Genomic DNA, 14,635 nt, shown 5'->3' on the forward strand with positions numbered 1-14,635 from the left:
CATGTTTTCCCCCAAATTAAATGCTGTATTTTACTGTATTTAGTTCTCTCTTCACTGTTTTGTCCTCTAAAACTTGAGATGGTTTTCATGAATTTGCTTAAGAGAATTAATTTACAATTGTAAGCAATCTTGACGCCTCTTGTATTCTTGAATTAATTAATTTTTGATTTTAATCCTAATTGCTAGCTGTCTTCTGCTTTTTTTTTTTTTCTTCCTATGTGTGTATGTTTCGTTTGTAAGGACTTCAGGAAACAGGTCAACTATGAGGTGGATCAGAGATTCCATGTAAGTAAAAGGGCCTGGAGCACGGTGGCATTCCTGCTGCGAGGCCAGGAGACACCCAGGGGCCTCTGCCCTTCTCATTTCGACCTCAGGCAGGCATTTAATGCCCCCACTCTGTCAGAGTGAGGTGTTCAAGTGTTTATTTGGAAATCTGGCTGCAAACCCAGGCTGTGCCCGTGGCATTGAGAGGGGCCCCTGGGGCTCTGAGTGTCCCTGGGTACCTGGCTGAGCTCAGGAAGCCACACTGACAAGATTTCCCTGTGTTTCAGTGTTTCCTTGTGTTCCCTTCCTGTTCTAAAGTGCAACTATCAGTGGAACCTTTGTATTCCCTCTGTAGTGTGGTGATTTCCTGTGGCTTCTTACTGATTTTCAAATAACTCAGTGGTTACATTTTGCAGAGTGGTTTTGTGGTGTGGGAAATGTTTGATGCTCTCACTGCTGAGAATTACTTCTTTCCCCAGGGATTGGGCATCAGTGAGGTCTGGTTTAGGTGGCAGTGTAAGGCATAAACCAGATTTCTGTCTCTTGGGTATCTACTTTGCAATTCTGGAAGTTGTCAGGAGCCTTTGGAAGTGCAAGAAATTCCCCCTGTGCTCAACACAGCTGGTCTGGGAAGGCTTATGAGGGGAAAACTGGTTTACAAATCAGCAGAAACAGTGCTTGAACCTGTCACCACGTGGGAATTGCTGCTCACAGTACAGGTGCAGAGGTGTCAGGCAACAGCTTAGGAAAGTGGATTTTGTGGAGAGTCTTTGGGGACATTTAGCAAGAAAATCCAGGTTTGTAAAAGGAAGTTTTGGAGAACAGAATGGGCATTGAAAGATGAGAGGTGCTGAGTAAGTGCTGTGGGAGGTGGCAGAGGTCAGAAAGGAGGCTCAGAACAGAAGGAGCCATCCCCAGGCTCTGCCTGCACCCTCAGTGTGGCCTCATCTGGCTGCAAAGTTTGTGGAGCACTTGGGAGCTGCTGTGCCAGTCTGTGTCACTGTCTGCTGTCCCAGCCCCTTCATTACTGGACCAACTATTAACTTAGCCAGGCCTGGGCTCGGGTTTGTTTTTGTTTTAATTACAGTCTATATAATTAGTTCCCAGCATGTTGAGGTAATAGAGAGTTGCTCCAGCAAGCTTCCAATTTCCTCATCTCATTAGGTTTTTAACGTGATTATTAGTATAATAATCAACTCTGATGATTTCTGGTGCAGCTTCTTGCATTCTGCAGTTTGCAGGGTGTCTTGATTGGCTAATTTAGGCAAATTATTTTCATTGTCTTGATGATGGTTGGTTGATTAGAACACAGCAGGGGTATAATTCTTCTGCCTAGGAAATGGAGCACTCTTTTGGATTTTGGTACCAGGGCACTGAGGATTTTTGTGTGTGTGCACATCTAATTATGATATTTGCCCACCACGCCAGTGAGGTGCCCTGGAAGCAATTCCATTAGTGGTGGAATGAGCCTGGAGATGGTGGGAGAAGCTGGCAGCCTGCAGAGGGGGACAGGTAGGAGGGACTGGGAGAAGTCAGGAAACATGGAAGAGGTTTTTTTCTTGGATGAGGCTCACGGACAATTGATATGTTGAGTGAACCTGAATTTTTAGGCAGCGTTTCTTGTACCACTGCTCATTTTGGAAGAGTTTCCAGGCAAACACCAGTTGTTTTGCTCAACTGAGAGTCATCAGGGGAGGTCTGGGGGCTGTTTCAGCTAGGAGGGAAGGAAGATGACTGACTAGAATAGTCCTTTTAGCCTTAAAATCTGTGCTGCTCAGTGGTGGCTCGTGCAGTGTCACTGGCTGTCGCACTCCCTCCAGCTGGGGTTGTTCATGTTTCATGGGTAACGGAATGGGAGCCAGGAATTCAGTGGCTGCAGGTCAGATTCCCTGGTTTTTGCTTAGTGAGCCAGTTCTGGTGAGTGGTGTGTGTCCCCTCAGGTCACCTTCAGCACAGGCAGCAGAGTTCCCACGTGGTGCAGAGCACTGACCAAAGCCCTGCCCAGTAAAACTCCAGTTCCAGGGGAGGTGGATCAGCCTGGCTGGAACTGGAGGGACAGGATGCTGTCTAGGCCTCCTCTCTTCATCTGAGATTTGTACAGTATTTCAAAACACTCTCAAGGCTCTGCCAGGGTTTTATCTGTGCAGCAGAAAACCAGAAAACTGAGTGGTATGTGGGGGAATTTTTGTAATTTTTTGCTGCTCCATGCAGGAGAATAAAATTGCAACTCCCAGTTTTCCTTGGGAAGAGAGTATTTCTGGCAGTAATGGTATGCAGAGAGCTGTAGAATAAGATCATTGTTCTGTGTACATCTGCATCCATAGCAGAGTGTTCATGTCACTCCAGACGTTTCCACTGGAATTTTAATCATAACAGATCTAGAAAAAGTTTCCCTCTATTTCTGGACACTTCTGTGTTATCTGTTAATGACTGACAATAATAATCAAAAGCCAATCAAGCAGCCTCTTGCATTAGTGAGGGCAGGTTTGAGCTGCCTCTGCTGTCTTGAGGGTGACTTGATTCTCCACCACCTTTGTGATGTTGAGGAAGTAGCTGGGGACAACTTGTGTCACCTCCTGTGCTGTGGTGCTGCCCCAGGAGTGGCCTGAGAGCACTCTGGGGATGTCAGTGCTTGCTTTGGGAGCACTAACACTGCCGTTTTCATTTTCAAACAGAGGGAATTCCCAAAGTTCTTCACCTTCCGTGCCCGCGATAAGGTGAGCTGGATATTTTTAATACTTCTCTCCAAGTGTTGGCTTTACCCTTCCTTCATGCAGTGATTCACTACTCAGAATCAGGACAAATCCTTGTGGTTTCTGTGAAAAGAGGGTTTTTTTTGGGGGGGGGTGGGCTTGAGAACTTGCTGCCCTGCAATTTGTATTATCCAGCAATTTCCCAGCTCCCAGTTCTGCGCGAGATAGAAGCGTCTGGGTTGGATTTGTTGGAATTTTTAGGGTTTGAATTAAATGTGGAAGTTGTGGAGCTCTCCCCTGGGTGTTTGACCTTTCCAATGCCCTCTTTCCCACGCTGTGCTGTGCCCATGCCCTGCAGTTTGAGGAGGACAGGATCTACCGGCACCTGGAGCCCGCCCTGGCCTTCCAGCTGGAGCTGAACCGCATGAGGAACTTTGACCTGACGGCCATCCCCTGTGCCAACCACAAGATGCACCTCTACCTGGGGGCTGCCAAGGTGGAGGTGGGCACAGAGGTCACAGACTACAGGTTCTTCGTCAGGGCCATCATAAGGCACTCGGACCTGGTGACCAAGGTGGGTTTGTCCCTGTGCCAGGCTGTCAGGGAAAGCCAGGGTCACCCTAGGGAGCTGCAGGACCCAGAAGTGACCATTCCCTGTATGGAGGGCTGGGGTGGTGCCCTCTCCTCGCTGGTGCTGCTCTCAGAGCCATCCCTTTGGAGTCCTGGTAGTCCTGTGCTCCAGGGAGATTTTCCAGGGGCCCGAGATGAGAATCATAAATCCTTGGATCTTGAGGCACCAGTGGCTTGTCCTGTGTGGTTTCAGATTTACTCTGAGCTAAAGGAGGGCACGAGGCAGGCAGGGGTGGGATCCAGGCACTGGGAGCATGGCTCTGTGCTGGGGGTGGATCTGCTCCAGGGCTGCACGTGGGGCTTTTCCCCTCCAGACCCTGCCTTGTGGGGCAGTGATGTGTGAGTCAGAACTCAGTGGTTTGTTGGCACTTGTTGGCAGGAAGCCTCCTTTGAGTACCTGCAGAACGAGGGTGAGCGCTTGCTGCTGGAGGCCATGGATGAGCTGGAGGTGGCCTTCAACAACACCAACGTGCGCACGGACTGCAACCACATCTTCCTCAACTTCGTGCCCACCGTCATCATGGACCCCTCCAAGGTGGGAGCTCCCCCCAGCTCGGGGCTGCTTGTCCTTCCAGGGCTTCACTTGGCAGAACTAAAAGGTTTTCTGTTCATAGAGTCACAGAGCCATGGAGTGGTTTGGGGTGGAAGGGACCTTAAAGCTCATCCTGTTCCAACCCTGGCACCTTCCACTGTCCCAGGCTGTTCCAAGCCCCATCCAGCCTGGCCTTGGACACTTCCAGCCTTTGCCAGGGCCTCCCCACCCTCATAGTCAGGAATTTCTTCCCAATATCCCATCCAACCCTGCCCTCTGGCACTTTAAAACCATTTTGTTGAGCGGCTCAATTCTGCCTAAACTGAGGGACAATTATTAGAAATGTGTTTTGTGTTTGAAACTAAACCCATTTTCTCATTGTGTGTTTGAGGTAAGCAGTTTTAATAAGGAAGCAGATCTTCTGTTTGTTGGAAAAGTTCAGATTCCATCCAAATAAAACATGAGATAAATTAGGAGCTTAAAAAGAATCTGTAAATTCAGCTACAAAAGTGCCTCATTTTCAGTCTCTGGTACAAACCCACAGTGATGAACATTACAAATAAATGAACGTTAAGCTTTGTAGGTGCACAAATGAAGGTGTTCAGGTATAAAGGAAGTTTTGCCCAGCAGAATCACCACAAAGCAAGTCCCAAGCCCAGGCTGAATTTAGCTGGAAATCAGCATTCAGTTCATGGGTACCCAAAGATGAGAGCTGACCTTTCCTGACGAGAGCAGCCGAAAGTTAGAAAGATGAATTGGATATCAAAATAACTCTCTCTTGCTTGCTGACTTTTAAATCATGATTAAAAATTGGTGGCTTAAATCCCTTTTGGATGGACCTTTCCTGGTGCATCCAGAGCCGTTGGTTCCCAGGAAGTTCAGAAGAAGCTGGATATTCATCCCTGGAAGTTGGGCTGCCCTCAGATACAAACCATGGCTTTTCCTTGAGCTGCTGTGCAAAAGAGACATTTTTTGGGAAAAATGCTTAACCCAGCCTATAAATTGCCTTCTTTTAATATGTGCTTTGCCCACAGTGGTATTTTATAAAGTTTAATAGAAGAGCAGAAGGCCCAGCTCCAAGTGGTAATTGCTTTGTTGATTTAAAGCTCCGTGCAGGCAGTGAAATGTGATTATTGTGCATACAAGGGCTACAAAACTGCTTGCCAAGGATTTGGCTTCCCTGGATCCTGTAGTTCCCAGGTGTGAGCAGAGCCTGTGCAGGGGAGGCAGGGGGTCCCTGTGCTGGGCTGGGGTGTGCTGGTTGGGCTTGGTGATCACCAAGGTCTTTTCCATCTTAATGATTCCGTGTGCCATGAGGAAGTAGGGGTGTGAATCCAGCACTGTCCCACTACATCAGTCCCCAGGTGGAGTTCCTGCCTGCCTCAAGGCTCAGAATGAGGAGGGACAGGTCACCAAGGTCCTGTCACTGCACTGGGCACACTCTGCTGATGTGTGGTTCTTCTTCACCACCTTGGAGCCGTGGGATGGGAGAGATGCAGAGCAGTGATGGATCCAGGAAGAATCCCAGAGTGGTTTGGGTTGGAAGGGACCTTAGAGCCCATCTCCCTGCAGCCCTGGCACAGGCAGGGCCACCTCTCAGCCCTGCTGAGGAAAGCTTTTCCCCTTTTCCCTCCCAGCCCTGCTGAGGAAGGCTTTTCCCTCCGCTGTGTGCAGATTGAGCAGTCGGTGCGCTCCATGGTGATGCGCTGCGGGAGCCACCTCCAGGAAGAATCCCAGGATGGTTTGGGTTGGAGGGGACCTTAGGGCCCATCTCACTGCACCCCTGGTGCAGGCAGGGCCACCTCCCAGAGCCTGGGTAGCCTGATGCCTGCTGAGGAAGGCTTTTCCATCCCCTGCGTGCACATCAAGGAGTCGGTGCGCTCCATGGTGATGCGCTATGGGGGCTGCCTCTGGAAGAATCCCAGGATGGTTTGGGTTGGAAGGGACTTAAGAACCCATCTAGCTGCACTCCTGGCACAGGCAGGGCCACTCTCAGCCCTGCTGAGGAAAGCTTTCCCCTTTGCCCCATGCAGATCGAGGAGTTGGTGCGCTCCATGGTGATGCGCTATGGGGGCCGCCTCTGGAAGAATCCCAGGATGGTTTGGGTTGGAAGGGACCTTAGAGCCCATCTAGCTGCACTCCTGGCACAGGCAGGGCCACTCTCAGCCCTGCTGAGGAAGGCTTTCCCCTTTGCCCCGTGCAGATCGAGGAGTCGGTGCGCTCCATGGTGATGCGCTACGGCAGCCGCCTGTGGAAGCTGCGCGTGCTGCAGGCCGAGCTGAAGATCAACATCCGCCTGACGCCCACGGGGAAGGCCATCCCCATCCGCCTCTTCCTCACCAACGAGTCGGGCTACTACCTGGACATCAGCCTCTACAAGGAGGTGACAGACTCCAGGACGGGACAGGTACGTCCCTGAGGATGCAGGGCCGGCTGGGAACGTTGGGAAGGGGATGTGTTGCACCTGGTGGAGCTCCTCGGTGGGCTGTGGTGTTTCCAGGGAATCACAGAATGGTTTGGGTTGGGAGGCACCTTGGAGCTCCTCCCATTCCAGCCCTCTGCCCTGGGCATGGATGTTGGAGTGCTGGGTGCTGGGAAATTTAAACTTTCTGTGCTGAAGGGCGCAGAGAAACGAAGGCAATGCAGTGATGAAGTGGCACATCCTCACACAGACATCTTCCACTAGACCTGGTTGCTTCAAGCCCCTTAATACATTTTAATTTAACACAAAATTGCCATTCAGCTTAGCCAAAGGAAGGAGAATGTAAAGATAAACTTGCAGCAGCAGATGTGAGAAAGTGAGCAATTAAATCAGTCAGGATTTCTGGTTGTTCTGTACATGCCCTCAGTCATTTGGGCAGCTGTTTCCCCAAACAGTTTTCCTCACAGTGCTCAAAAAAGTACTAGGAGAGGAATCACTGCTGATGCTCATCCTGTAGGTTGTAATAAAAAATATTATTAATTATACATTTTTCTGAGTAGCTAGAAGAAAACCTGTGAACATGTCCTTTAAATTCTAGAGATAGAAGGGATGACCTGGGTAGGAAGATGTAAAATGATGGAAGGTGCTTTTATATCATTTTTCTGAAGCGTTATGGGCTTATTGGAATGGTTGTGGCTGTTGTGGTATTTCTCTTTTCCATGGTGTGGGAACAGTGTGGTTAACTGAAATACCTACATACGCTAAAATCCATGGAGCATGGGAAGCATGGAAAATATTTAAATAGAGAAATGTTTACATCTCCCTCTGTAATCATCTCTCTGCCAGGCAGGAGAAGCAGCAGAATAAATCACTTGGGCACTGTGAATGTAGAACACAAAGTGCTGAGTCACCTTTCTCCCCCTTTTTCCATTTAATTTTTCCAGCGAGCTGCTGGCCATGGAGTCCATCCAGCTCTGAGATCCCAGAGCAGATAGTGTCAGTGTGCTTTACCTCATTCCTGCCTTTGAGGGGAGATGAGGAAAGAAAAGAACATTTTAATAATCTCCAGCAGCTCAGCTTAACCCTTGAGTTGGGTCAGTTGCTTGTGAAGGTCACAAGTGAACTCTGAACTGATGAGCTTTGTTATTTAAAGCTTGGGGAATGGGCTTGTCTGGGGGTGTGAGGCTTTAGCAACTTTTCCAGTATTACATTTGATTTGTTTTCCAGAATATTAACCACATTTTAGTAAAAAAATATATTGATATTTTTAGGAAGCTTTCCCCTCATGGTGGAGGTTTATAGGACGAGTTCAGATCTGGGAATTTTTCCTGTGTTTTCAGAGGGTTCTTTTAAACTTAGAGAAATCTTTCAAAAAAAAAAAATCAGATATTACTGATGTGCTGGGTTCTTTCATGACTTCTGAAGAACTGGAGGATGGCTGCATGGTGAGAGAATGACCCTGATCTCTTGTTTCTCAGTAGTGATAAGTGGTGATGCTCAGCACAGAACTTCTCCAGTTCCCTTCAGAGCTGCTGTGGAACTTTCCAGAGCTTTAAGGAGAATTTCCAAGTGCAGTTCCTGACAGACAGACATTGTCACAAACACCCATTACCCTGAACAAATGCTTCTCCCATTAAAGAAGCTGCCTCCCAAACCAATGTTTGTGCAGCCTGAAGAGAGCATAAACTGCTGGTTTTATCTAAAAATAAAAATAGGCTTTACTGAATTTTGTGTAATTCTTTAATTAATTCCTCTTCAATTAGCTAAATTCTGTGTTAAACACCTCCTGCCCATGTCCCTCTTGCCAGGTGTGTCCCTGTTGAACAGCGTTTGGGCCGTTTAAAGCGTTTTTATCCCGTTTTTATCTCCTCCTGTTTCTCCCTTGAAAAGCTTCCCTTCCAAGTCCTGCCTGCCCAGAATATATAGTGCCAAGAAGCACGGCAGTTGATAATTCATGTTGCTACTCTGGGAAAATCTTTTAAACTTACAATATCAGAACTTCAAGCCCCATGACATATGCAAGTCTCGACCCGGCTGGCGGGCGCAGCCGCGGATCCCGCTCCATAAATAACGGAGCTCTCCTGGCTGCTGTCAGCATCCATGGGCACAGACTGGGGTCAGGGGAGCTGCTGGGGACTGGGAGCTCCTCTCAGGGCCCAGTTTGTGCTGGGGATGTGGCCCTGTGTGCTCTGGGCTCCCCTGGGATGGGGCAGTGAGTCCGGGATTGTGCAGTGACGTTCCTGAGGTGTCCCCAAAGGGCAGCAGTGAGTGATGGAGCCTGGCTGTGCCAGCATGGGCAGCCTTGCAGAGCCTGGAGCAGCCTGGGGGGCTTTGGTAAGGGCTGGGTCAGCCCAGTGTACAGAACCCCTGGTTTGTCCTGCAGATCATGTTCCAGGCCTATGGAGACAAGCAGGGACCACTCCACGGGATGCTGATCAACACTCCCTACGTGACCAAAGACCTGCTGCAGTCCAAGAGGTTCCAGGCACAGACTTTAGGGACATCCTATGTCTATGACATTCCTGAGATGTTCAGGCAGGTGAGTATCCCTTGGGCTCTCCTTGTTGCTTGTGTCTTTGCCACCCTGATTGTCTGGGGAACCAGGGGCCTGGAGTGGCTGCCAGTGGTCCCCAGGGAGGATCAGCTATGGATTGAGTCTACTTTGAATGAAATTAGGACAAACTGCTGCTGGAGTTCCATCAGTGAGTCAGACAGTAGAGGGTGAAACATAAACCATCTCCCCTCTCTTGCTTGCTGTTTGTTTGCCCACCTTGTCATCTGCCCTTCCTAGGTGGTGTTTCTGATTTGCTGGGTTCTATCCTGAGCCACCTCATTCACATTTCACTTTGGGGGAACCTGTTCCACGACTCAAATCCCAGGTGCTACCCCTGGAATACTGTCAGTCACGCTGGCAGGAGGGATATGTCAGGGTGCCCTGAGTTGGGAATGACCCCAAATCCTGCTGGGAGTGCCACACTGGAGCAGATTGACCATCAGCATTTGCAGGTGGCATTGCTGACGAGGATTTCTTGCCCCCCAGTCTCTGATCAAGCTGTGGAGCTCCATGAACGAGCACGCCTTCCTGCCGCCGGCGCCGCTGCCCTCCGACATCCTGACCTACACCGAGCTGGTGCTGGACGACCAGGGCCAGCTGGTGCACATGAACAGGCTGCCAGGAGGAAACGAGGCAAGTGCCCCTTCCCTCCCTGCCCCGCAGGACCTCTGCTTTGGGCTGGGTTTGGTGGTTGGAATGGGAATTTACCGGCCGGGCACGAAATCTATTCCTTCAGCCTTTCACAGATGAAATCTCACTCTTGAAAATGAGATTTTTGTTTCATTAAAAATTAATACCTTCCCTACAATGGGTATTTTAACTTCCCTAGTAAATGATGATTCCATTTCAAACCTGTGCCTATGCTGGGCTTCTTTCATAATTAAAAAATGCTCATTCAGCTGTTCCAGGTAACTGGGGTTTGTATTTGAGCAAAATGTGTTTTACAAGACTAAATAGAAATATTTTCATTTGCTGAGAAAAACCCTAACCACAGAAAACTGTGTTTTATGCTTCCATTTCCATGCTCCCCACACGGTTTGTATCAAGGTGTGTGGAACCTCCCACTCTAGAGCAGGATTTACTCAGGAGTTACAACGAGCTGATGCTGGGGGTGGCAGAGTCACTCCTGGAGCTCGAGCAGGAGGAGCCTTTGCTGTCATGGTGGGTGCAAAAAAATTACAGCTTTGAAATGACTGCAGAGTGAAGAGAACCACTAGAAGATGTGGTGGTTATTTTTGTGGGAATTAGTAAGTGAATGTTCTAAAGTAATTTAAATTTGAACAGCTTTAAGTGATGGTATCATTTATTTTTTCTCAGTGTCGTTGAACTGTATTTTCCTAAATACACAGCTTAAGGTTTGCAAAGGCACTGTTAATCCCATCAGGGTAGGGATGCAAGGAAACAGAAATTTTCCTCAGCATTTCCTGCATGGATCTTGTCAGGGGAAGGTTTGGAATAGGATTTTTGCAAATTACCCCTGATGGTGTCTGTGTGGTGTCTGCGGCCTTGTCTTCTGCTGGACTTGAGGAGAAATGTTTGAACTGGTCTGATTAAAGCTGGAATGAGCTATTCCCTGCGTTCCCAGTGCAGGCTGAGCCTGCTGGGGAGCCTTGTGCCATCATCTTTCTCTCTTTCCCTGCTCTCATTCAGCGTTGGAGTGGATGGTGGCTGGGGAAATAGCAAAGTCCCTCAGGGACGTCGCTCTGTTCTTGCTGAAATTACAAGCACAGAGCTGCCTGGGCATGAACATGTAGTGTTTACTCTGCCAGTATGAATACAAATAGTCTTATTATAAGAGATTCTGTACCCAAAGACCACCAAAAAAAAAATTAGGAGATTTTTTTTTAACCCTTGGTAGACTTGGTTGTGCTCGGTCCGTAAAGAAATCACATGGCTGTTGTGGTGTGTGGGGTGTTGGTATTTAAATTCATCTGATCTGATGTGATCTGTCAAATGACTTCTTGCCCAGAGGGGTTGTAGAGGTTGTGGGCTCCCCATCCCTGGCAGTGTCCCAGGCCAGGCTGGATGGGCTTGGAGCAGCCTGGGACAGTGGAAGGTGTCCCTGCCATGGCAAGGGTGGCACTGGATGGGCACTGAGCTCCCTCCCACTCTGAGTCTGTGCCCCAGAGATCCAGAGCTGGTCCCAGTGAACTGGCTGACAGGTGAAATAGGGACTTCTCAGGGACGTGTGAGATTTTTATGATTATTTTTCTTTCTTGCCAGCAAAAGGTGCCGATTCTCTGAATTCAAAGTCATTGGAGAGATTGCCCGTTGTGTTTTCTAGTAAAGAGGAGATACCTGCTGGGAATTGCTGTCTGTGGTAAAGGTTGTTGTTGTTGTTGGGTGCATTCAGGTTCCTGCTCTCCTTGTTGTGGATCAGAGGCTCAGAGCCATTCCCACACTTCCAGTGGGAGCCTGGCACTGGGGGACCAGGGCTTGGCCTTCCTGACAGTTGCATTTCCTCCGTGTGAAAAGGGGTCAGGACACTCTGGCTGTTGCAGCATTCAGCTGAGCTGAGTGCCCCGAGTGTCTGAGCTGATGGGGGGAATTGAGAAACCAGCATAAAATCAGGAGATTTGTGGGCAGTGTGTTCAGCCAGAGCTCGCAAGCAGCATTTTGGGCAAAAATCTGTCTGTGTTTTCAGGGCAATCTTGAGGTCTCAAGGCTTCTCCCAATCCCAGAGGTTTTTCTGGTCGCTCAGGACCACTCCCCTTGCCCACCACACCATTGCAGTAATTAGCTCTTTGCTGTGGTCTCAACAAAGAAGCCAAGGAATTAATGGACTGTGAAAATACAAGTTGCTCTTTATTCCTAGTCTGCTCTGGCTGCTCCAGAGCAGAGGGTTCCAGTCCTTGTGCTGCTGGCCCTGCCCTGCCCTTGTGGCACAGCACCATCACTAACAGAGCCTTTTCCCAGCCTCTGACCATCCAGAGGACACCTCTTGTTCCACTTTGTCACAGAATGCCAGACTGGTTTGGGTTGGAAGGACCTTAAACCTCATCCTGTTCCATCCCTGCTGTGGGGCTGTGCTAAAATGGGGAATTCTCTGGAAGAGCTGGGAATTGGTGAGCAGAGAGCAGTTCAGGAGTGTCTCCACCACTGTGTAAATCACCGTGCTGGAGACAAGACCTGGAGCACAGTGACACCCCCTTCAAAGCCCAGGGCTTTGTTCCCCAGATTAGCATATTAGCACAAATCTCAGTGTGAAAAGGTAATTCCCTCAGCCCCTTGCAGAACTCAATATATTCCTTGTCAGTCCTGAGCCGGGCATTGGGATGCTTTTCTATAGCACTTTATGTATTTTGACTACAATTTCCCCTGATCCTCTGGCACCAGGAAAGCACCAGCTGCTGATAAGACCCAACTAATCTTCAAGGACAAGGAGAAAGTGATGTAAGGAGGGCCTGCAGCAACACCCCACATCCCCCTTCATCCCTCTGCTGGTGCCCATGGAAAATGTCATTTTCCCCACTGGCACTAGATGTCACAGTTTTTCCTCCTCAGCAGCATGAGAATCAGAAATAATCCACAATCACTGCTGCTGGCTGGAGCTGTGGCTGCTGCACCTTTCCTGGCTAGCTGGGAAGGGTTGGCCAGGGGAAATTCAGGATGGCAGAGGGCTCCTGGAATGCTGCTCTGGTGGCTTCCTGGATTGCCAGAGTCGGAAAGGTGTAGCTAATGCATTTTATACGAGCACAGCTTCATCACTGAGCTGCATGTTCTGCTTTGTCACCCCCTGTTCCTGCATTTTATGGCAGGCACAGGGAATTAAAACAGCAGTGAGAGCTGCAGATTTCTTGGAGGGTTTTCAAATCCCCAAATCCAAGCCTTCCAGGAACAGGGATGGAAGAGGTAGCACAGTTTTATTCTCTATGCTCATACAGATGTTTGAACAGGTGGATGTGGGTCACATGGATACAGGAATGTTCTTGCCCACAGGAAAGCCCCTGATGAAGGTTGTCTGTTGCTCTCTGTAATGTCTCTTTACATCTGTAAATTCAGGAGGAATTTCTCCATGGAAAGGGTGGTCAGGCACTGGAAGGGGCTGCCCAGGGGGGTTTGGAGTCCCCATCCCTGGAGGTGCCCAGGGAATGACTGGATGCGGCACCCAGGTCTGGGTGATGAGTGGGCATGGGTCACAGGTTGGATTTGATGATCTTGGAGGTCCTTTCCAAACCTGGGTGGTTCTGGGATTCTGTGCCACCTTTCCCTGAGCTCTTGGTGTCTTGCTGGAGCTGTTCCCTCCCATTGCTCAGATCGTGCCAGCATGCTTGGCTGGGCTGCCACCACCACGCTTGGATTGCTGAGGGACACCTTTTCCAGAGCCAAGAAGGAATCCTGGGTTTTGGCACTCCACCCTTGACAAGGCACAGAGCTGGAATGCCTCTGGCAAGCCATGTGCACTCTGCCCTTTTCCTGGGAGCTGGTTCTTGCTCCAGATAAAAATGTAAAAGCTCTGTGCAGTGTAAGTGCAGAGTGTCACTCTTTGAGGGCTGAAGTTCCAGGCAGCAGATTCAAATGATGAAATGCCAAAATTTCTGCATCTGCACCAAGTAAACGCCCACATTCAGCTTTCCGAATTTGGGTGTGAATGGATAAAATGAAGCAGCCTGGTCTTCAGTCCCCAGGCTCAGCACCATCCTGTAGTGAGGGAAGTAGAATAAACCAGCACTGATCTCTTCTCTCTGGTGCCCAGTGACAGGACCTGAGGGAACAGCTGGAGCTGTGCCAGGGGAAGGTTTAGGTTGGATATCAGGGAAAGGTTCTTCCCCCAGAGGGTGGTGGAGCACTGAACAAGCTCCCCAGGGAGTGGTCAAGGCTGGCAGAGCTCCAGGAGTGTTTGGACAGTTCTCTCGGGGATGCACAGGGTGGGATTGTCAGGATGTCTGTGCAGAGCTGTGAGCTGGACTGGATGATCCCTTCCAGCTCAGGATATTCTGTGATTCAGTTGGCTGTGCTTCTCCAGGAATTACAGAACCTGCCAGAAAGAGGCTGCAAAGCTCCCTGTCCCCAGCACCAGCTGCCATTGGCTCCCCTCTGCTCGGGAGCCTGCCGTGCTGCCCGGAGGGAGCCTGGGATCGGCTCCTTCCCCGTTCCCCTCGGTGCCTGCTGTCAACAGCTCTGCCTGCCACCAGCAGTCAATTTGGAACTGCATCAGTGTGTGTATTACTGTTCCCATCGATAGTGCAATTAATGTTGAAGTCAATTTTGGTGTTAATTTTAGGCCATGATTAGTGTTGACACTGGGTGTCAAACGAGCGGCGTTTACGAGCGCCGGGGAAGCGCCGTTCGTTAGCGCGCCCGTTTTACTGGCTCTTAATGCTTCCATTAAGGCCAAGATGGAGTGGGAGAAGGTGTGTGTAAAATTATACATCTGAAACTTGGGTGTCATCTCCGCGTGTCTGCGGGGCTGGGGCCGTTCAGGGTGCAAATGACAGCTGAGCACTGAATCCTAATCACAGTTTGGAGCATCGGAAATAATGATCACTTCTGATCGGGGCTTGTGAATAATTCATCCCCTTTGATTTTCACGTGCTGCC

The 14,635-nt window shown here is 49.5% G+C and overlaps 1 protein-coding gene across 1 annotated transcript in view; it reads left to right on the plus strand.

Annotated features, from left to right (window-relative positions):
- Positions 1–14,635, plus strand: part of ACACA (acetyl-CoA carboxylase alpha) — a 100,762-nt gene that overhangs the window by 47,062 nt on the left and 39,065 nt on the right. The window contains 7 exon segments of the mRNA XM_030231272.2: positions 241–285; positions 2,940–2,981; positions 3,316–3,531; positions 3,967–4,122; positions 6,323–6,526; positions 8,925–9,080; positions 9,582–9,728. Of these exon segments, the coding sequence (XP_030087132.2) occupies positions 241–285; positions 2,940–2,981; positions 3,316–3,531; positions 3,967–4,122; positions 6,323–6,526; positions 8,925–9,080; positions 9,582–9,728 (966 nt within the window).

This window comes from Serinus canaria, chromosome 19 (assembly GCF_022539315.1).
Source record: "Serinus canaria isolate serCan28SL12 chromosome 19, serCan2020, whole genome shotgun sequence".
NCBI classification, from domain to species: domain Eukaryota; kingdom Metazoa; phylum Chordata; class Aves; order Passeriformes; family Fringillidae; genus Serinus; species Serinus canaria.